This window comes from Apium graveolens, unplaced genomic scaffold (genome assembly GCF_009905375.1).
Source record: "Apium graveolens cultivar Ventura unplaced genomic scaffold, ASM990537v1 ctg8135, whole genome shotgun sequence".
Taxonomy (NCBI): domain Eukaryota; kingdom Viridiplantae; phylum Streptophyta; class Magnoliopsida; order Apiales; family Apiaceae; genus Apium; species Apium graveolens.
This window is the reverse complement of record NW_027420916.1, coordinates 1-24,705: the sequence shown is the minus strand read 5'-3', so window position 1 is coordinate 24,705 and position 24,705 is coordinate 1. Positions and strand designations below refer to the sequence as shown.

The window sequence follows — 24,705 nt, the reverse complement described above, 5'->3', positions numbered from 1 at the left end:
TGGGATATGAAAAGAGTCTGACGAAACTTGGACAGTTGAAACGGGCCAATATCAGAAGAGAATGGAGTTTCTTCTTCGATTGCATCACCAAGGCTTTTGGCAACAAGTGTTCAAATTTTGATGTCATCCCAATTCTGAGTCAGCATATCGGGTATGCTATTATCCATCAAACTCATTTTGATTTTGCAACTGGAATAATTGGCTTTATTGGGGATAGGATGACAGAGGATCGAGATGTTGTTTATTTTGCTAGATTCTGTCAACTTATTTATACGTATTGTACTGCTGAACCCCAGTTAGTCAGCACTCAAACCCCACCTTTTAAGGTTGCAAAAAGATAATTTAACGACCTGATAAATGCTGACACAAAGAAATCAATGGTGAGACAATTACAGATTCCTCAGTCTGTGAAACAGATTCTGGTAAATGCTGATCCTGCTACTTACAAATCTGTTTACTCAAATGTTCAACCAACTCACCATAACCAAAATCCATCAACCTCAGTACCTACCTCTCATTCTACTCAACCTACCCTCAGAACTTATCTAAAATCCTATCTCTCCACTTCACAGACTGCTCAACCTTCTTCTTCAGCACCTACTGTGAAGCCTACATCCTCTAAACCAAAGAGAACAAAGACTGTTCCTCAAACATCTCAGAAGAGGAGGAGGATCACCTTGAGAGATGACTCAGATTCTGAGGAACCGATTCCTTCTTCAGAACCTGTGGTAAATGAAGCTGAGAAGGCAACTTCTCAGAAGGATTCTGCAATTGGGGGTTCTAGGCTTCTCAAGAGGCTTAGACGTATGACGGTTCCTGAAACTCCCAAGGAATCCAAATCAACAAGGAAGTACAAGAAACAGAGGGCACAAAGGCCAGTTTCAGATGATGAGGAGGAAGCAGCTAAGGAAGGGGATCAGGAATCTCTGATCTCACAAGACAAGGAATTTGCTCCAGTCACTTCTTCTCCATCAACTCCATCTCAGGAACCTGTATCTGACAAGGCTAATTCACCTTCTATGTCTCTTGTTGATCCAGGCACAAGTGCTGAAATTGATATTCAGAACCTGGTTGTGCCTGAAATATTTTTCCTAGAAGCTCCAACAGCAAATAATCCTTCCACAACACCTGTTACTGATGCTGTTCAAACTCCTGAGTTATCACTAACACCTTCTCTGCATCAAGATGCTGATGATCAGATTTTAGGTGAGCATCAGGATATGGCTGTTGATCAGAACTTAGTATCAGATCAGCAATTAGAGGATGTTGATGCCTCCATTGCTACTCACACAGTTATCTTATCAGAAGATACTGATTCTCTAAGTTCTGATGCTGCAAATGTTGGAGATACTGGTGAGGCTGCTACAACTGTAGATGCTGATGAAGTAGGTCCTTCAGGACATACTCCTCCACTGACTCTTCCTAAGTCTGAACTGGTAAAGGAGTTTGTTATCAGGGATGCACCAGTACCTTGGAGTGAAACTCCTGCAGGTCAGGAGTGGACTAAGGAATGGAACTCAGTTTCATGTGTTCCAAATGCTTTACATCTTGCTGAGCACTTGACTAAAGCTGATGAAATGTTATATTCTGATGATTTTAAAACCCAGCTTAGAGTCACTGCATTGAGTACTAAACATCTACAAGGTCTTCATTCCAACACTCATGCAGAGCTACACAAGATTCAGGAGAACTTTATCAAACAGGAACAAGTTTGGAAAATTGATAAGAAAAAGTTCTTCCAACCTACCATTGACAGGGTTGCTTATATTGAGAAAACTCAAGAGAAGCAACAAGCTCAGATTGATCAAATTCTGACAAATCAAGCTTCTCAGCAATCGCAACTTACTGAAATCCAGACCTCAGTGGAACTACTTATCTCTCTTTTATTACCTGCTGATGCCAAAAAGGGGGAGAAGGTAATTAAGTCCAAATGCAAAACCAACAAGTCACTGCAAGGAAAGGATGATGGAAAAGATGACCAAAGAAACTCTGGAATGGGTAGTGGTCATAGTCAAGGTAGAAGGTTTACATCAAGACAAGCTAGTCACAGAACAAGTTCTGATACTGGGAAAAGAATAAGTTCTGCTGCTGGTAAAAGGACAAGTTCTGATGAACTTCTAGATCTTGATGAGGAAATGTCAAGACAGTTATTTCTTCAAGAAAATCCAGGGATGGACTTGGAAAGTTTAAAGGAAGAAGAAGCCAGATTTAAATCAGAGAAAGTCACATCTAAATCTGAAGCTTCTGGTAAAAAGTTACTTCCAAAACCTAAAGGCATTGTGATCAAAGAAAGGATACATACTGAAGAAACTTTGGCTAGATCACAACCACAGATAGATCCAAGATCCAAGGGTAAAGAAAAGGTTGGTGAACCTATCAAGCCTTATGTACCTCCTGAGGAAGAAGAAATTACTGATGGAAAAGATGATCTTGCTCTGACTTCAAGAAAAGTTCTTAAAACAACCTCTGACATGGCTCAAGTTGTTCAGAGTCAAGAAATTGTAAGTTCTGATATTCAGAAGAAGCAAGTAACCTCTGACAGTGCTCAAGTTAACTTGATATCAGAAAATAAATCTAAAACACTCCTACCAGGATTCACTAAAGCAAAACAGACTCAATCTTTGAAGACTACTCCAAGTGGTTTTGAAGCAAGAGTAGTTACTGGAAAGGAAGCTAGAGATAAAACTGGATTGGGAAGTGCTGATGAAAGAAGAGTACACAACACTACCGATGATCCAACTTCCTTGAGTGAACCAGGTATTGGAGCAACTCCTGAGAGATTGAATCAACTAGAATCTGTACAGATGGTTTACCATACCTACTTGAAAGAATACATCATGTTGTATTTCATGACAGATGGTAGGGTTTATCATATAAGACAAAATGCCATTCCTTTGAAGTATTTTGAAGAATTGGAGCATGTACTTTTCTTACTTCAAGTGGATGACAGAATAACAGAGACTGCTGCAAACTACTTAAAAGAACAGATTCAGAGACAGAAAAGGCTTTATTTTGTTAAGTCTGACAGCAGATATGTTCCAAAGTACAGAAATCACAATGGTGATATTGTTGATATGAAGCCTAATACTGCACAGATCAGAACATATCTTGGTATTAAGGGGCTTGAATTCAATCTAGAGTCTAACAAAGCTTATGTCATAAGACTAGATCGGGAGTTGAGAAAAGCAAAGATTAATGATCTCAGAGCTGCAATATTTCAAACTGGTGAAGATACTGCAGAGCTTAAAGATGTCAAACGGAGAATGATTGATGAACTCAGATATGCTGAGAAATGTTTGTTGAAGAATTATCTCAGAACAACTCCTGACATCAGAGAGATCAGAAAATGATGAAGCCAAGTCAAAGATCTACAACTACTTAAATTCTGATGTGTATACAGACCAAAGTTGTTATCAGAAGTTGAATTGGTAAAAGCTTTAAGGACTGTAAGTTGTAGTTATCTTGTCTATTTCTCATGCATTTGTACTTAATGTTTTTGACATCATCAAATATCTGTTAAACTTGTATATTTGCTAATTTACAAGTTGGGGGAGATTGTTAGATATATTTGATAATGTCATGGCTAATATGTTTTATGTTTAGATTTCAGATCTTATTTGAACAGAACAAATCAGTACTTAACTGATCAGTACTTATACTGGACGACAGAACTTAAGGGATATCAGTACTTATGTTATCAGGAGATAAGCATCAGGAGATAGATATCAGAACTTAAGTGCTGAAGGACGATCAGATAAGGACAGTAGCTGATTGAAGTTAAGAAGATCAAGATAAACATAAGAAGAGATATGCATGAAGAAGGAATTCCGTGAAGAATGGAATACTTGGAATAGAAGATATCTGATTGATATATATTAGGAAGCAGAATTATATTCCATATCAATTAGCGATTATCTTGTAACTGTGTAGTATATAAACACAGACATAGGGTTTACACTATAAGTGTTATCATTATCGAGAATATTATTTACTGTAACCCTAGCAGCTCTCGTGATATTTTGTTCATCACTGAGAGATAACAGTTCCAGATTGTAACAGAGTTTATTGTTTCAATAAAGTTTGTTTTCTGTTACATAAGTTCTTGAAGTTTGATTTGATTGTAATAAACACTGTATTCACCCCCTCTACAGTGAAAGTGTGACCTAACAATGGTGTCAAGGTGCATTGTCATAGAGTATTCTACAAAGTTATTGAAGTTGAAGTTGTTATTTATCATAACAAGAAATCAATCTTCTTCCACAAAGTTGACAGCTTCCTGAGGTGCTTCTCCTGCCACAAAAGTTGACAAAGTCCACATATGTTTCTCCTGTCTTTATTACAACCCGCGTAATCTAAATCTATGTAGCCAAACATGTTAAGTAAAATATTTTAGGGCACAATACTCCAAGAGTTTGTAGTCCCTTAAGATATCTAAAAATCTTGTTAATAGCAATAATATTAGATTTTCTAGGATCCACTTGGAACTTTGCACATTGGAATCTTGAGAACATTACATGTTGTCTATTTGCATTTGAGTAAAAGAGTGAGCTGGTCATACGTCTATAGCTTATTATTATACCTGAACTGCACTGATCATGCTTTCGTGGTTTCTCTTGATAAGTGGTATTGGCATGTTCAGAATCTTCCAAATATTACATCTTCAAAAGATTCTTGACTTACTTGTATTGCCATAATTCTTTTGGTTTACTTGTGCTCTGAAAGGAAATGTTCCCTTGGCTTACTGGAGCTCCTAAAAGAATTATCCTAATGGATTGTTTGAAGTAATTCCAAAAAGAATTTCAACTTTTCCCATACGCTCATCTATACCTACTCTGCATTAACTTGACAAATAATCATGCACAAGTTTTCATTAGTAGACCGACATATAATATTATTATGATATCACTGCACATATATAACATTATGTTTGTGCTTTATGATAATGGGAGTTATTTATATGACAACTCTACTAGTTTATAATTAACTGCAATTCAGCTACAGTGCCATACCATGTCCTTGACGATTTCTTGAGTAAGATACCAATTCATACCAACCTATAGTGAGCTTGTGAAGAAGAGATATACATAGTGCAATTGATTTGCAATTACAAAGTACAATAACTATTATACATTGACTTTCTCTTTTGACCCACCAACCAGAAGTGTACTTGTTCACATTCACCTTATAGATATTGAAGTTTGAATGTACATCAAGTGCCATATATGTCATAATATCCTCAAGTCTCATCACTGGTGCTTTCCGTTAGATATTGCTTCCAGATAATAACTTAGCATCCAGTTTGGCCTTGTCCCATATAATAATGCCATTATCATCTAGTTTGACTTTTGGTTATCCTTGTACCAATTACAATATTGTCATTTGGTTTGGATACTAGCTTTCCTACAATCTGCTTTTTGACTGATTGAGTTCATCTTGTTTTGCAATCACCCAATACATATCTATCAAAGCTTTTGTAAATTTCTTATTTTCTTCTTCAGATAGAAAAATAGAAATATAATCATTCATGCTCAGTAGCCCTTCTAATCATCACTCCACCATCTAGAACACTTAAGTACTAGATTCTGGGAATTCTTTACATCAAACCCTTTGTCTTAGCAAATACATTCTTGCAGTGTCCTCTTGATTTTCAATGTGTTGTTGAGTTTTAGTAGTTGATTATTCTTTTGCTCCCCTAAGCTATTGCTGGGATTTCCTAAAAATCCTTATCCTTGCTGAGTGGATTCATTGAAGTACTGAGTTGTATAGTTTCACTACCATTCCACTGCTTAGATATGAATCATCATTGCCATTATTTTCACCTCTAACAGCTTGGAGCATTATGTTGTTGAATTATGCACTTAGACTGTCGATCACCTTCTGTTGATCAACCATTTAAGCCATGTAGATTGTAGACTCCACTGAGTAGCCATGGAAAATATCCTTACCAGTCTAGGTTACAAATGCTAAGATCTTAAAAAAATGAAAATATTTCATTATTTACTTCTATAGAATATTCTCTTCCAAACACTTAAAAATTATTCAGTGTTTGCTTCTGTTGGCCATCAACTCATTAGTGGTATTCATGTATACATCCTGATCAAGGCCCGATCTTACTTGTAGTAAACTGTATTGACTTTTTTAGCCCTTTGGTATTTAGAAAGTATTGATTTGCTTGACATTGTCCTTGTTGCTTTAATCAAGTTCTGGTTCTTCCTTTATACCACTCCATTCTGACACGGAGTTTGTAGTGCTGAACATTTCCTAAAACCACTTTTATTGGTGCAGATATCATTCAAAACTGCTTCTTGAAATTAGTCTCATTATGTGACCACAAAATTAATTCAGTTGCTTCTAGCTTGATAATAGCTGACCCATTTCTATGGTCTGGAAGGAGTAGTTTTCCAGTATTTACATAGAGTGTGTTGTTTTGGTTTCTATACTATATACTATATTAGGTTGTTGGGACAATATGGACTATTCTAGAACTTCTCCACCGTTGTAAAATCCTAAATCCATAATTCATTGGATTGCCCTATCTCTTTGAGATGATCAATCACCATCTGTGATGTCTTGTCTTGAGAATGCATGAACAACAACTTTGTATTAAAACTAGTCATCTACCATCACTAAAGTATTTACTTTGATGTAGACATGACATTGACTGATCTGTAGAAATCCATACATATCATCTGAAAAGGCTCGGTGATGCTAACCATGTCCTTACTTCTGTGTGATGTTGTCTTTGACTTCTCATTCTTAAATGCCTCACATATTTCATCCTGCTTGAATTCCAGATGAGGCAGTCCTCTCACCAATCCCTTTTTATAAATGATTTACTTGTATTGATGTTCAAGTGTGAGAGCTTCTAATGTCATAGCTAAACTTTTGTCTGATGAAGCATTGCAGTCGAAACGGTTGACTTCACCTTTTCTTGAATATTATAAAGAGCAAGCTTCTCAACCTTCCTGCTTGAGATGAAACGCTACTCCTTCATTGGATTGACATTTTATCCTTTGTTAGAGAACTATATGATAAGAAAATTTATGTCTTAATTCTCCAGCAAGAAAGATGCTTCCAATTGTTATCAATGATACCAATGATTAGTTGTTATCAGTGATACCAATTGTTGAATCCATGTTAACATTCCTTTTTTTGCATAGCTTTGTCCCATAATGAAAACCTTTGCTATCATCTCCAAAGATTATTAATGGAATAGCTTTTATCAATCACATTTGATTGCGAGGCTTTTTCATTGATCATATGCCTTGAGTAATAATTACCAAGAACATATATGAGTCGATTAAACTGTTATCCCCTACACCTATAAATGGTTTAAAAGTTCTTGGTACCTAACTTATTTGTTTAGGTCCAGATGGATTAGAAATTTTACTTTTAACATAACAACAACTTCAACCTTAACATGCTTATTCTTAACTTTGACTGGCCATTTTTTCATTTTAAAGAGAAATAGTTCCAACCTTACATAAGGAGGACTATCGGTCTTTGCCCTATTGTAATTCTTAAACATGTTTTTTTTACAATTAATGCAAGTACTAAGAGATGCATTCATGGCATTGAAGTAAGAAAACATTGCATTAAGAATACATGACATTCATTTAGAAACATTACACATAAGAATAAAGCAAGACAAGCCTTATATGGAATAAAAAGAAATAACAAATAAATCACTAATTCTATCTAATCCAATTATGTTGTTCTAAGTCATCTTACTGTCTCTATTACCTAAGTCAGTTTAACATATAGCCTGGTCTACTATATATTCTACTGACAATACAGGTAATGAATCCATCTATTAAACTTATAAATCTTAACAAACAATTCAGACAAAGTGAGCAAATAGTATTGTAATAGGATACAGAAAATAATCTTAAACAAAGGTATTATATGCCAGAAATATAACCCCTAAAAATTAAGAGCTATTTCCTAGGAAAGCTTTTATCCCACTATTGCAATAAATTATGTTCAACAAATATTCAAACACATAGACAAGATCTTATCACGCAACATGCATAAGTTATTCATCAATCCTAGTTACCAGAAAAATATTCTAGAAAACTAGTTCAGCATTATCTATGTGTAATGCTATCATGCTTGTGCATGTGTTAAGCATTTAAATACTAAGATCTTAACATGAATTGAATTTTGAGAACTAATTACTGCAGTGGTCCCGAAGTATCGTAGAATGGGGAGGGAGTTGAATATGATCTCACTAAATTAAAAAAAAATTCGAATTTTTTGCGGATAAATAATTTAGTGTTCGGTTAGTGGTTCCGTGTTCTTGAGGTGAATAGTGTTTAGGACATTAAAATAAAGAACGCAAGATATTCGTGGAAGTATATATTCGTATATAAATCTTCGAGGGTGTTGGTATACTCCGATAAATAAATTAACCGTCTATAATCCAGGAACAACAATGTTCTTGCTTCTAGAAAAATCAACAAATCAAATCCTATATAATATTTTTCAAGTTTCTTTGTATAAGGATTTAATTACTAGGTAACGTTTATAATAGCCCATAAGAATATACAATATTTAAATCGGGCATTATAACGTTCCTCCGTTGAAAAGATTAACAGATAGAACTTTGAGCTTGTATATCCCCTGTCTCTCTTTGTTTCATTTCTTCAGCTCCGTTGGAGAAGATAAAGAACAAAACAAAACTAAGTTGGTTATTTCTTCTGCTTCAAGTATATACTTTATGTCAATTTGAATTACGTCGCTAAATGTTAACCAAGTAAAATAGTTGATAGAATCAATAATTGTTGCTTGCTGAGACATTGGGTGCGCCAAGAGTGTATTTTCACACTTAGAAATATTAATTTCTATTCAACTTGCGCCACCAAGGAGACAACCAAGTAGTACCTGCGCCTAGAGGGGATGGGGAAGTGATTTTTCCTTATATTTTATATCCACTTGCGCCTACTAGGGACCAATTCCATGTCACTTGCGCCTAGAAGCATGTAGAAGGTGTTTTTCCCTAGAATTTGAGCTTAGTTGCGCCACCGAGGTACTAGAATGCTTCACTTGCGCCTATAAGGGGCTAAAAAAGCTCCACTTGCATCTAGAGTGATGTAGGAGCATTTCTGACTTAGTTTTTGAGCTCGTTTCTTCCATGTTGCTCCTACCAGGTCAAGACCACTTCTGGTACTTAGTTTTGGACCCATATTATAGGGTACTTGCTCTTACGAGGTAATAGAGTAGCATTGGTGACTCCTACTACAAGGTAGTGATATCACTTTGACTTAGTTTCTGTAGCGTAATTTAACCCCTTAACTCTCCCGTCTTCACGTCTTCTCTCTGAGTCTTCGTATAAACCATATATCCTTCATATTCATTACGAATCCCCACTTAACAATTCTTCTAATGATAATACTCTGATTCCTTTCATGAACTGCTGACGCCTAGTGCAACTGTTCTGGTTCACAGACGACTAACTTCGATTCAGGTCTTCGTATAATATCTTTGATTACATTGTTAAGCTTGCAGCAATCTTATCGCTTCGAACACTGACTGTCAATAAATAAATGTACTTTCACTGGAATCGTTTCTGGTACTCAGACAACTTCTTCATTGCTACTACAATCTTGAATACTTCATTCACTATTCGTGACTAACGCTTAGACATATAAATGAACTCTTTTCAGTGAATATAACTTCCAGACTGCAATTGTCTTCTTTAACCTTTATCTTTACCCTGTCTTCAATTCTTCAAATTCCTATGCTTCGAACACTTTTTATCTTCAATCGATGTTAATACACTGAAATCTTCTAGTAACACTTTTACACTGAATCTTCAACACTTCTGAAACCCTGAAAGTCTTTAAACCTTATTCTTCACTAAGGCATGCACATATTTATGAACTTCTTTTAGTGACCTGGAAACAGACTTCAAAACATCTTCTAATGTTATAAATATTTGTATTTGCCTTATCTTCATTTCTTTCTGATTTCTGTGTATACATATTATTATTTATTTGTCCAGTTCTAGTATTGAGTTATCACGTCTATTGTTCATACAACTTCGTAATCTCACTAACAAATACATACTTAATTTTTTTATGATTATGATAAAATAATTAATTTATCATATTTTTTTTAAAAGTACATTACATTATATTAAATATTCTAGATTTAATAAAAAAATTGAAGTCTCGTAAATTTAAAAAATAATAATTTCTGATTCAAAATATCCAGACCCCTTTTCGTCCGAATCAATTTTTTACGACATTAATCCGAATTTCATCTGATTTTAATCCAAATTAAACCCGAATCAGTTCACATCCGATCCAATACGAATGGTTTCTAAATATATCATAATTTGCCGAAAGTGGGAAACTTGAACTGGTTGCAATTTTATAATTGTTGTCTCGTTTGTTTTAAATAACTTTTCAAAAATTAGATTGATCACCATATAAAATTAATTATTGAAAGTCTTTAATCATATAATTATTAATTTATTGAATTTTTTTTGAAGAAATACCAGTTTTGAAATCGTGCGATGTACAATTTCTTTATTATCAATAATATATATTTCTTATTTTAATTTGAATTAAAATTTTAAATAGTATATCATTAATTTTAATTGATGCATTTTAGTCGAAAATGTTAATTGGCAGGTTATTAATAATTAAAATATTATTACTTTGTTAAATATTATTATCGGTCTTATTTTGAAATATAAGAAGATTTGGTCAATAGAATTAAAAAGGGACGTATCTAATATATTTTAACTGAAAACATTAAGGGGTTATTTATTATTATTTAATTTAAAAAAATAGACTTGCCTGCGATATTTTTTTAGAAAATAATTATATAAAAATGATTCTTGTTTTAGGTTAGAAAGATAATTGGTTAGTTATTGATATTAATAGTATTACTAAATAAATGACCGCAAATCAAAAATTTCAATATTTTGACAATTTTTATATAATTGTATATATTTTTATTTTTTGCAATCTGATTAAACTTAACTTTAACAGAATATTAAGAATTAGTCTAGTTTATATAAAAAACGCATGTAAATATTAAATTCAACTTGACATACTTTCTAAATGACATTATTTTTAAAAAATTTAAATGAATAATATATATAATTTTCAGATAAAATTATTTAGCTAAAAATTACATCTATCTATTATATATATATTTGATGATAGAAACTAGAAAGTCAAAAATATATGATTTATAATTTAATGTGATCTGACAATGCAATTTCTTACATAATATTTTACAAAAAATGAAAATAAACGATATAAATGGAAAATAACGATCATATTGTTATAAACCTTGACTCAAAATATTAGTTATGTTTAATGTAGAGGAAGTATAGGAGAATAGAAGATATGGAGAGAAAGTTGTATCTCATTTCATTAGCTAAATGAGATATTTATAATAGTTGGTTTACAAGTCTTACTAAGTAAGCTATTCAAATCTTCTTCATTAAGTATTACAAAACTTCCTCGATATGCTTTTACAAGTCTTCCTCGATAAGGTTTACAAGTCTTCGTGATTAAGTTTCTTTTTTAAGAAGCTGTGCAAGTCTTCCTCAGTGAGATTTGAGAGACTTCCTCGATACGTTTTAACAATCACTTTATATTTATTCAAATATTTTAACACTCCCCCTTGATTGTCGAATGCGAGTTATTGCAAAGATTGACTGCCTCATTAAAACCTTGCAAGGAAAAACCCAGTGGGATAAAAACCTTGACGAAGGAAAAAGAGTACAACCTTCCCCTGAATAAAATGTCTCACATTTTGACATTTTGATGTAGCAAACTTTTTAACCGCCGCATACCTATATTATTTCTCAGCTTCTCAAATGTCGATGTAGGTAGTGACTTTGTAAGTATATCCGCTAGATTATCGCATGAGCGAACTTGTTGTACATCAATATCACCATTTTCTTGAAGTTCATGAGTGTAGAAGAATTTTGGCAATATGTGTTTTGTTCGATCCCCTTTAATATATCCTTTCTTAAGTTGTTTGATGCAGACCGAGTTATCCTCGAATAAAACTATAGGACTGTCTGAAATACTTGATAATCCACATGATTCTCGAATATGTTGAATGACCGACCTTAGCCAAATACATTCTCTGCTTGCTTCATGAATTGCTAGTAACTCTGCGTGGTTTGATGAAGTTGTAGCCATAGTCTGTTTTGTAGACTTCCAAGAGATAGCAGTATCACAATATATAAATAGGTAACCTGTTTGTGATCGCCCAAAGTGAGAATCTGACATGTATCCAGCATCTGCATATCCAGCTAGCCGTGATCTTGAATTATTTGGGAAGAATAGTCCAAGATCGATTATCCCTCGAAGATATCTGAATATATGTTTGATTCCATCTCAATGCCTTTTAGTAGGGTCAGAACTAAATATTGCCAACAGGTTCACTGCAAATTCAATATCAGGCCGTGTGTTGTTTGTAAGATACATGAGAGCGCCAATTATACTGAGATATGGAACTTCAGGTCCAAGAGCCTCTTCATCTTGTTTTCTAGGATGGAAAGGATCCTTTTCAACCTCGAGTGATCGAACAACCATTGGTATGGTTAGTGGATGAGCTTTGTCCATGTAGAACCGATCAAGAATCTTTTCAGTGTAGTTTGATTGATGAACAAATATTCCGGAAGATAAGTGCTCCACCTGTATACCTAAACAAAATCTTGTCCTTCCAAGATCTTTCATTTCAAACTCATTTTTCAAATAGTTAGCAGCATCAGTAATATCTTCAGTAGTACCGATAATATTCAAATCATCCACATATACAGCAATAATAACAAAACCAGTTGATGATCGTTTAATGAAAATGCAAGGACACACTTGATTATTAACATATCCATCATTCAATAAGTATTCACTAAACCTGTTGTACCACATACGACCAGATTGTTTCAAACCATACAATGATCGTTGTAATTTAACAGAATATAAATGTCGAGGCTTAGTATCCTCAATATTTAATCCTTCGGGAATTTTCATATAAAAATCACTATCAAGTGATCCATATAGGTATGCTGTCAAAACGTCCATCAAACGTGTTTCTAGCTTTTCCATACAAGCCATACCCATTAAAAAACGAAAAGTAACTCCATCCATCACAGGAGAGTATGTTTCCTGGTAATCAAAACCAGGTCTTTGAGAGAATCCCTGGGCTACAAGCCGGGCTTTATATCTCACAATTTCATTTTTCTCATTTCATTTTCGTACAAATACCCATCTATTCCCGATGGGTACTACACCAGCTGGTGTTTGCACTACAGGTCCAAATATATTTTTCTCGCGCAAGGATTGCCATTCTTCTTGAATCGCAATTTTCCATTTTGGCCAATCCTCTCGGTGTCGACACTCTTCCACACTTTGTGGTTTAAGATCGGAGTTCATAATAATATCAGATGTCACGCAAAAAGCATATACATCATCAACCTCAATACTCTCACGGTCCAATAATTTCGCGTTATGGACATAATTCATTGAGATCTCATAGTTTTTAGGTACCTTTGCTTCTGTGAAAACATTTTCCAGTTCTGGGGCATGTGCCACTTCTGGGGCAACATTCTCTTCTGGAGGCAATCCCACGTTTGGGAGTTTTATTACAGCCATTTCAGGGGCTTGAACCTCTTCAGGAGGCAATACCACTTCTAGGATATTTTCTGAAACTTTTGCCACTTCTGGGGCAATTCCAATCAATTTCTATTTTCATGGTACAATATCTTTTTCACCAATAAGTCTACCACACTTTTGGCGTGACTTTGAATCACCAATCAATTTCGCTGAAATTGATTTATTTTCAGGGATTTCAATCTTGGCCGGAGCATTAACAGCAGGTATATATGATTTCACAATATTTCTAGAATTATTAAATGCATCTAGCATTTGATTAGCAATATTTTACATATATGTAATTATTTGAACCTCAGATTCACATTGTTTAGTACGCGGATCAATAACATTTAATTCTGAGGCATTCCATGATATTTCCGAACATAATTTATGCAAAATTTTATCTCCCCCTAATGTAAGGAGCATAGATTCATCAAAACAGCAATCATCATACCGAATTGTAAAAACATCACCATTTAATGGTTCCATATACCTTATAATAGACGGAGAATCAAAACCAACATATATACCAATTCTTCTTTGAGGTCCCATATTAGTTCTTTGAGGTGGTGATATAGGAACATACACAGCACAACCAAATACTTTTAAATGAGATATATTAGGTACTTGACCAAGAACCAATTCTTGAGGGGATTGTTTGTGGTAAGCAGGAGGCCTTATTCTAATTATATTTGCAGCATGAAGTATTGCATGACCCCAAACAGATATAGGTAACTTTGCTCTTAGAAGTAAGGGACGGGCAATAAGTTGAAGTCTTTTAATTAAGGATTCTGCTAAACCATTTTGTGTATGTATGTGAGCTACCAGGTGTTCGACTGAGATTCCTACTGACATACAATAATCATTAAAAGTTGCAGATGTAAATTCAGCATCATTATCTAGTCGGATTGATTTAATGGGATGGTTAGGAAATTGAGCTTGGAGTTTAATTATTTGAGCAAGTAATTTGGCAAAGGCTGTATTTCGGGTTGTAAGTAGACATACATGAGACCATCGAGTTGACGCATCAATTAAAACCATAAAGTACCTAAATGGGCCAGAAGATGGATGAATAAGTCAGACAATTAGTTTTCCTAAGGAACATGCTGAACAATGAAGTTCATCTTGGGATATTATCTTTTGAGTTTTAAGAGGATGTCCCACAGAATTTTCAACGATACGACGCATCATAGATACTCCTGGATGACCGAGTCTTTCGTGCCAAAGGGAGAGTAGTTTTGGGTCAATGACTTTGGGGATGTTGACATTATGAGATTCAAGAACTCGTATACTCGTAACATGTAATCCTGAAGAAACCGAGTGGAATTTTTCTAAGACCCTTTTATTGTCAACGGTGTTTGAGATAATGAGAAGGTATTCTTTTTTATTCTCATTAGTGGTTTCAACGTGAAACCCATTAAGACCGATATCTTTAAAACTTAGTAGGTTTCTAGTTGACTTGCTAGCGTATAGAGCCTCTTGTATATGTATGTGTGTCTTATTTGGTAGAAGAAAACTAGCTTTCCCAAAACCTTCTATTATATTTGATGTACCTGATACCGTCCAGACATGTATCTTCCATCTCTCTTTTATAAAATAATTTTAGTTGATAGAGACTCGTGGGTCAGAATAAGTCGTAACTCTTTCGAGAATAAAACTTCAGTTGACAGAGACTCGTGGGTCAGAATAAGTCGTAGCTCTTTCGAGAATAAAGTTTCAGTTGGCAGAGACTCGTGCTGATAACATGTTATAAACCTTGACTGAAAATATTAGTTATGTTTAATATAGAGGAAGTACAGGAGAATAGAAGATATGGAGAGAAAGTTGTATCTCATTTCATTAGCTAAATGAGCTATTTATAATAGTTGGTTTACAAGTCTTACTAAGTAAGCTATTCAAATCTTCTTCATTAAGTATTACAAAACTTCCTCGATAAGCTTTACAAGACTTCCTCGATAAACTTTACAAGTCTTCCTGATTAAGTTTCTTTTTTAAAAAGCCGTGCAAGTCTTCCTCAGTAAGATTTGAGAGACTTCCTCGATACGTTTTGACAATCACTTTATATTCATTCAAATATTTTAACACATATCATTTATTTGGTGCGGCTCAAATATTAGCACGAGAGACTCATCCGGTGTCAGATCTTCATGAGTGGTATGAGTACCTTCGTCAAATTATTAATCATGTAGTCAGTTATGAGACTATTTATTAAATTCAAGTGCGTTATTACCAAGAAAAAAAATTATGAATAGTGATAGGATGAGATTTTCTTAGATACTCAAAACAAATTAAGACGGAGAAAATTTATATCTACAATCTTTATAACCATAATTTTTTTTAATAATGAAATTATTAAAAGTAGACCAAGGTAGGACTATAAATGAACAGAGCCGTTCGTGAACAAAACTCGGGATCAGTTTATTTAAGTAAACTTCGCTCGACTCATTTTTTAAAATGAACATAAAAATGAGCACGAATAAGTAAACGAGCCGAGCCGAATTTTTTGTTTGTTCGGCTCGGACTTGACTCGTTTAGCTCGGAAACATCTCGAACTCGGTAACTCGACTCGCCTCAGATAAAATTTATAAGTAATAGAAATAATAAGTTATTACTAATCACTTAAATATTTTTATTAGTAAATTTTTTAATCATTTCTTAATAATTTAATTGTTTTTTGTTTTTTTTCTTTCAAAATTTAACACCTTGTTTTTTCGTAAGTAAACTATCAAATTTTTATCATGATATATTCATCTCCAATTCATCGTATTTTCATATTAAATAACTTGTAATTTATATAAACCAAATTTAAGTAAAATATTAAAACATAATAAAATTTCGATATTGACATTTTAAAAAGCAATGTACCATTTCTAAAGTTACGAATATCTCAATACTTTAAAATATATTAGATATATTCTTAAAACTCGTCTTGAAAAATAAAATGATAAAGATAACTAAACAATTATAGTGTGTGAGTGTGCGTATATAATTATAAGATAATACCAATATTTGATCTCGATACGACTTGTAAAATTATATATTCTATTGTAAGGTTGTTCGATTGAAAAAATATATGCAAACTACTAGCGGAAAACTTGACTCAGGTCGAGTTCATGAACAAATTTGTATCATTTATAAACAAGTTCGTAACATTATTTTTGATTCGGTTATTAAATTCAAATTGAATTGACTTCTTTAAAAAAAAATTAAATTTAACTTGACTCGAACAAAACTCTTAATTTGTAACTCTACTAAGGAGTCTATAATTTCCCGAACAAACGAACCCGGGGTCATTGACACCAGAAAGACTACAAGTTGATGATTTTGATGCAACTAGCTAGTAGGGGGTGGGGGTGGGCTACTGCGCCTACAAAAAAGTGGCATTTTTTACATGTGAAATCAACAAAACTTGTACTTAATCTTTTTCTTGGTGTCAAAAAAAAAAAAAAAACCTTTTTCTCATTGCCCACATTTTTCGGATTTTATGTGTAATGGCAATTGAATTATCTGGGACCCATTAATGCTCAATTTATTACTACAGTTGAAAATTAGAAAAACAAGTGACGCCCTCCATATTTATGTCCATCACTGCCCTGCACTGTACAATTCTGCATAACCATTAATTTTAAAATTATAATATGAAAATTTCATATGATATTCAACAACTACTGAAAATTATATAATAAAATAGATTAAATGTATTTTTTAATACTGTAATTTTTTTATATTGTTCGATTATAAAATATTAATAAATCTCGGTCAAATTTTGATCTATTTAACTATACAAAAATTAAATACGACAACTAAAAATTAAGGGAGGAGTCAATAAAAATTTGGAGTTACTTTCTATGAAATCTTATTTTTCGCAGAGTTTCCCAGTTCATGTATGTTTCGAAAATTAAAATATTACTTAAAATATCATAAATAAATATATAAACACCACTTTATACCGGCCATGCATCTTTATACTGGAGTCTTCACTTTATCACTTACCCGATCGCATTCATGATATGTTTCATACGATTTATAATCACACACACATTCCACCAAAAAGTCAAACAAAAATTTACAAAAAGTCAAAAAACCATTACTGATTTCAGATTACAATTCCGGAACCAACATTTTTCGAACCCCGGTGAATTCAACATACATAGATTAACGAAATTAAGCTACGATAATTATCTTAATTCTAGAACACCCCACGTTTAGCTATAACACTATCCGCAGCTTTAAGGTTCTTTTCAATGAGCTTTCGAGCTTTTCTGCTTCTGATCTCCACTTTAACACTCGAGCTTTTCTCCATCTTCAAATACGGCTTCTTGGCTTTCTTCTTCTTTAACGAACGTACCTTCGATTTTATCGACTCCATCAAACTCTCTAGCTGGTTCGCCATGATTGTAGTTTAATTTTTATGTAGTTTCTGTATGAAATTTGCAGTGATGAAAAATAGTAAAGAGATGGGGAGAGAAGGAGAGTAAAGAGAGAGAGAATGCAAATGCTGTGTGATTTTCTGTTGGGAGGTTACGTGCCCAATCAGTAGCGCTCAAAATTTATGACCAAGAGAGAGTCGTGTTGAAAAATTTGTTATGGGCCTTGTTTGGTACCGTTTTTCACGTGGAACACATCTGAATTTTCGATTTTTAAGTAAAATATTGTTTGAACATTTCTCATTATTTCCGTTAATTTCTCCATCCAATTAGTATTTACATGGAAATAATTGTGTCAAGTAACATGCATTTAAAATGAATATTAAATATTATTGTTTGTTTTTTTTTTCAAATTATAGTATTTGTACTAATATTTGGAATTCAAATAAAATTCAAATTCAAATCGTTCAACTGGTCCAAATATTTTATCTGGTAAGTAGGAATTTCCAAATAAATCTAATTAGGTTTCAAGGAAACATGATAAATCATCTAAATCCTGTAAAATGTAAAATTCAGTAAAGAATTTTGATTTTCAGCCTAGATTTTAAAGGGTGGTAGAAATATGCTAAAACAATTAAATACATTTACAAATTTATTATATCAATTCATAAATAGTCTATAATTAAATAGTACAAAATAACAAAAAAAAAAAAGAACTTGCAAGGGTTGTTAAAGAGGGGAAAATTATCCTCTTGGTCACGGGTTCGAATCCCACGGGAGGAGAATTTATGATTATGCCTCCGGAAACAGAGTATGTCGCTTAAGTGCGGTTTATCTTGGTTCACGTGATTTGCAGAATATTGCGTGAGCCCGTGAGATTTACCCAATGCGCACCCGAAAGGTAGCGGCTGCGGGTTCCCTACGATAAAAAAACAACATAACAATTAACCCTTTTTGTATTTTTATATATAATAATATAATTAATTATTGTTGACATGTCAATACAAGAAATAGGGTTATAAGCGAACGTCACAAAAGCAGCCGTCGCGCGTTGGTTGTTTTTAATTCACATTATTAAGCGATTACAACCAACCAATGTGATTGGTTGTAGTTATGTACATAACCAACCAAGTACTGACCCTCGGTTGGTCGGTTTTTTTCCAACCGACTAAAATCAACTAACGACTCGGTTGGAAATATTACCAAAATCGACTGATGTCAGTTGGTTATGTTTCATGTAGGTCCCATCTTATGAACCATCATACATGTGGCAGATCACATCAGATTAAAAGGCGACGAAAATTGGATGGAAAAAGATCAGTTGGAAATGTCTTTTATCATAATTACCAAAATTGGTTGAAAAAGATATGGTTGGAAATGCGTTTTAAGTGTATTTAATACATTCAACAACACTATAATGCAGTGTCGTGATGCTATTGGTTGATAAAGTCACCTTTTACGTTGGAGGGTAAAATGATCAAAATTGGTTGGTTTTGGTACATATTCGACGAGTTTTGCCCCTCAGCTAAATAAGAGCTAGTAGCCATCTTTATTATCTTCTTAGTTGATTATTTATGAGATATAAATTGGAGAAGATAAAGAACAAACATATTAAAATTTAAAATTATCATGGTGAAAATTCATAAAATAGACAAATACAATGACTACGGAAAATCGACATGTTGATAATGAGGTCGAACAACCGGTAGATATCAATGGAATGTTACGGGTTGCTGGGATTGATAATAATAATTTTTCCAACGATATGGGTGGTGGTTGAGTTGAAGAACACTCCTAATGGAAGTGCTTCCGAATTTGATTTTTTTTCTAGATTTTTCTATTCTTGTCATGCAAGATGAATTTAATTTTTTTTTGTAATTTTTTCTTATGACTAAAATGAATATATCTTAATATCCGTACGGTTGATACTCGAAATAATTGTTTAAAACAATAATCTGATTAATCCAGAACAAAATCCCTTGTTTAGAGGTTGAATTTTTCCTAGATTTTTTAATTCCTGTCATGTAAGATGAATTTTAAATTTTCTGTTAGGTTTTCTTATGACTAGAATCATTATATCTTAACATCTATATGAATGAATCGTCGAAGAAATCGTTAAAAAAATTATCGGGTTAATCGGGAACAAATCCTGTGTTTGGAAGTTAGACTTTTTCTGGAATTTTCTATTTCTGTTATGCAAGATGAATTTGAATTTCTTCTGTAATTTTTCTTATGACTGAAATCGAGATACCTTAAACATCCATACGGTTACATAGTCGAAAAAATCATTAAAAAAATATTTGGTTAATCGGGAACAAATCCAGTGTTTGGGAGTTAGACTTTTCCTAGATTTTTTTGTTCATGTCATTCAAGATGAATTTGAATATTTTTTTTTATAATTTTTTTGTATGACTAAAATCGATATACTTAACATCCGTAAGATTGGATCGTCGAAAAAATTGTTTTAAAAAATTATTTGGTTAATCGCGAAAAAATCTGTTGTTTGGGAGTTAGAGTTTTCCTATATTTTTGAATTACTGTCATGCAAGATTAATGTATTTTTTTCTAATTTTTTATTATGACTATAATCGATATATCTTAACATCCGTACGATTGGTTCGTCAAAAAATTCGTTTAAAAAAATTATTTGGTCAATCGGGAACAAATCCTGTAGTTGGGAGTTAGACATTTCCTAAATTTTTCTAATCCTGTCATGCAAGATGAATTTAAGATGTTTTGTAATTTTTTATTATGACTAAAATCGATAAATCTTATCATCTGTATTGTTGGATCGTTGAAAAAATTGTTTAAAAAAACTATAGGGTTAATCGCAAGCAAATCTCGTGTTTGGGAGTTGGACTTCTCCTAGATTTTTCTAATCTTTTCATGCAAGATGAATTTCAATTTTTTAATAATTTTTTATTATGACTAAAATCTATATATCTTAACATCCGTACGGCTGGATCATCGAAAAAATTATTTTAAAAAATATCTGGTTAATCGGGAACAAATCCAGTGTTTGGTAGGTAGACTTTTCCTAGATTTACCGTCATACAAGACAAATTTGATTTTTTTTTCATAATTATTTCTTATAACAAAAATCGATATATCTTAACATCCGCACAATTGGATCATTGAAAAAATCATTTTAAAAAATTAAATAGTTAATCGGGAAAAAAATCCTGTATTTGGGATTTAGACTTTTCCTAAATTTTTCTATTCGTGTCATGCATGACGATTTTGTTTTTATTTTCTTTTAATATTTCCTTATGACTAAAATCGATATATCTTAATATCACTATGGTTGAATCGTCAAAAATAATATTTAAACTAATTAAAAGTACAATTCCGGATTCAAATATAAGTTGTAGATATGACAACGGTTTCTTCAAACAATCATTGTATAATACAAGAACCGTTGTGCCAAATCAATTCACCGCTGTAAAGTTTTTTAGGACCACAATTTTGTTAACCATTTTGTATCGACCGTTGCATGATTACGAAATTATTGTAGTGTTCATCAAATTTTTAGGAGGAGGAATTTAAATTTTCTTGAAAATTTGAATAACCCGTCATTACAAAACCAACCACTTAATGAAACCGAATTCATTTGGTTTTAGTTTATCTTGAAAAATTTAAATTTTCGTAAAGAACTGAATAACCTGCCTAATAAACCAACCACTTAATGACTATAACTAACCGAATTTAGTTGGTTTTAGTTTAGGCTTAAAATTTAAATTTTTCACGAATTTTTTGGGGGGAATTTTAATATTTGTTAAAATTTAAATAACCCTCCATTACAAAACCAACCTCTTAATAATGACTATAACCAACCGAATTCAGTCGATTGAAATTTAGTCCGAAAAATTTAAATTTTCATGAAATTTATAGGGGAAATTCAAATTTTCATGATAATTTGAAAAAAAACGCTAATTACATAACCAACAGATATTTTGAATCAATCAGTTGGATTTAATCCAACTTTATATTTTGATAAACAGTCTTTCTCATTCTCTTTTTTTATATCTTCCACTTGATCTATCAGATAATTATAATATTTATTTTTTGGTGTAATTAACTTCATCCTCTTCAAATTCAATTATTAATCATATCATAAATTTAATGGTGAATGTGTATTTGATTATATCTCTCTTTCTTTTAATGTATAGATATATAAATTTATGTACTTTTTTACATATGTGTGTTTGTATTCGAATATTTCAATATTACATTTATATTCATATACTAATCAATAAAGTTAATGACTAAATCAATTTTTCTAATGGATGTCGAAGACAATGATGATGAAGATGAAAATGACTTACTTATGGAGAATTTAATGCTTTTAAAGATGCAAGACATCAACAATATAGTGTTTAATTTAATTCTATTACAATTTAATTTAATTTTTTTAGTTGTAATGTATTTTAGTTTTAGTTGATTGTATCCGTTATTAGTTTATGAGATTATACCACTTATTAATTTATGACAATATTAAAAATATTTATATGATTCCGTTATTTCCAATGATCGGTTTTGCTGTTATTTCCAACTGATAGGTCATTTCCGCCCAGGTTTTAAACGACTGACATCATCGGTCGTCCGAGTGTCGATTTTGTATCTATTTCCAACTGACATGGGCCATTTCCAACCATTCGTTTCGATTGTTTATGACCCGTTTTTCTTGTAGTTTATGACCCATTCTTAAGAACTTCAATATTTTTCAAGACTAATTGAATTTTTCAAGAACTTCAATATTTTTATGCCACAAACACAACACTTTCTTATATAGACTACTAAAGTACCCCATGATTAAAATTGTATAGGATATTGATTCATAATATACATGATGTCTAAGAATTCAGAAAACTTACTCCGAAATAATAATTTCTAAACACAAATATATTCATGTATGTTGTAGTAATCAATGAATAAAATACATTGATTGTTTAGAATCTGAAATTGTTGCGTATAATTTCAGAAATGGAAGAAAAAAATATGATAAATGTGGTAGTTTTTTCATCTGGGTGATTCCAAAAAGTGTGAGAGATCTGAAAGCTTTTATATATCTTTATATATGACATAAATAGTAATATAAATATTTCATGATCATTTTATAAAGAGAATCTAAATGTCCTAATTATTTCATAAGAAAGATTTAACAGTTATGAATTCGAGGATTATCAATCCAAATCAAAATGAGGGTTGTAGCAAATAATATCGTACTTAGGTTATTATAGATTAACATAGATTCAAAAATTGGTTTACTACGACGTTAAAACAAAAATCTATGTAATTTAAAAACTTATTATAATTTTAACTCTTACTTATAATATTTGCAAAAAATGGTTATCAAGTGAAAGCAGCTGGATATAATTATTATTTTAATTTTCCGGAAAAAATTTGAATTAGTTTTGGGTTACTTCCGTGTTGCATTAGATTTAATCAGTGCAACTTGCTAAGTAACATAGTATTCAACCAAAGTTGATTATAGTCAATAACTGTTAGGTCACACACACTGTAGAAGGGGGTTGAATACAGTGTATATCACAATCAAATCGAATTCAAATAACACAAGTAACAGAAAACAGACTTTATTCAATGCAATAAACTCTATTATAATATGGAACTGTCCTCCCTCAGTGATGAACAAATATCACGAGCGCTGCTAGGGTTACAATGCATAATATTCTCGATAATGATAACTGTTATTCCTAGAGGACTAACAATGAGATTTACAGAAGGGGGGTTGAATGTAAATCTCAAAACTTTTTCAGGTTTTGAGAAGTTTATTAAAGCAGTGTGTTCTAGATGAACAAGTGTATGAATTGCTTTGAGCTAATGCAGACAGATATATATTCAAACACAAAATGTAAAGAACACAACAAACTTTAAAAACTTTTCTGGTGGATTTGTTGTTCCACCAGAGATGGTATATTAGAAAATCTGTGTTCAACAATGTTGATCACAGCTGCATCCTAGTACAAACTAGATGAATTTTCTCTCAAGATATTTCTTAACAGCTCTGGAAAATCTCACACTAATTACTAGCTTCTTCTTGGTTTATATATTACCAAGTGTACAAGTGAAAAACAATATAAAATTACAATAGTAAAATAAGTTCTTCACTTGCTTCTTTTCCTGTTCACTCAAGTACTTTGTTGACTATTGCATCTTTGTACTAAAGAAGAACGGCTGCTTTTTCTGTTGATCCTGAAATTCGGCTACCACATCTCACTTTTCTCTGTCAACCCATGTGCCTCTGTTTGTAGGTACAACTACCACTTATCAACGGCTAATTAGCAGAACATCCGTTGAAGCTTTCATCCGTTGATGACTTCATCCGTTGAAGGATGTTATCCGTTGAAGCTTTCATCCGTTGATGCTCTCATCCGTTGAAGGATGTTATCCGTTGAAGCTTTAGAGACATCCGTTGAAGCTTAGCTTCTCATCCGTTGAAGGTCTTTAAGTCATCCGTTGATACCACTTCATTTATACAAAATTACAAGGCATGAAATATTTACAATTGGCCTTCCTATCTGCATATCATCTAGTAGTCAACATGACTTATAGTTTCTCTCAACTTCTAAGAATTACATTTTAAATACAGAGACTGAAATATGCTACAATACTAGACTTATTTCTAAGTAAAGCTACACCATCAACGGATAGCCAAAGTGGTCTTATCCGTTGAGGCTACTGACACTAAATTT

The 24,705-nt window shown here is 32.6% G+C and overlaps 1 protein-coding gene across 1 annotated transcript; it reads right to left on the bottom strand.

Annotated features, from left to right (window-relative positions):
* Positions 1-17,690: 17,690 nt before the first annotated feature.
* Positions 17,691-18,162, bottom strand: LOC141704697 (uncharacterized). The gene has a single exon (XM_074507887.1). It carries the CDS (start codon positions 18,016-18,018, stop codon positions 17,815-17,817), a length of 204 nt encoding a protein of 67 aa, XP_074363988.1. The 5' UTR covers positions 18,019-18,162; the 3' UTR covers positions 17,691-17,814.
* Between the last annotated feature and the right edge of the window lie 6,543 nt (positions 18,163-24,705).

Excerpts from the sequence above, each read along its gene's own strand:
- LOC141704697 (XM_074507887.1), bottom strand. The coding sequence starts at position 18,018 with ATGGCGAACCAGCTAGAGAGTTTGATGGAGTCGATAAAATCGAAGGTA.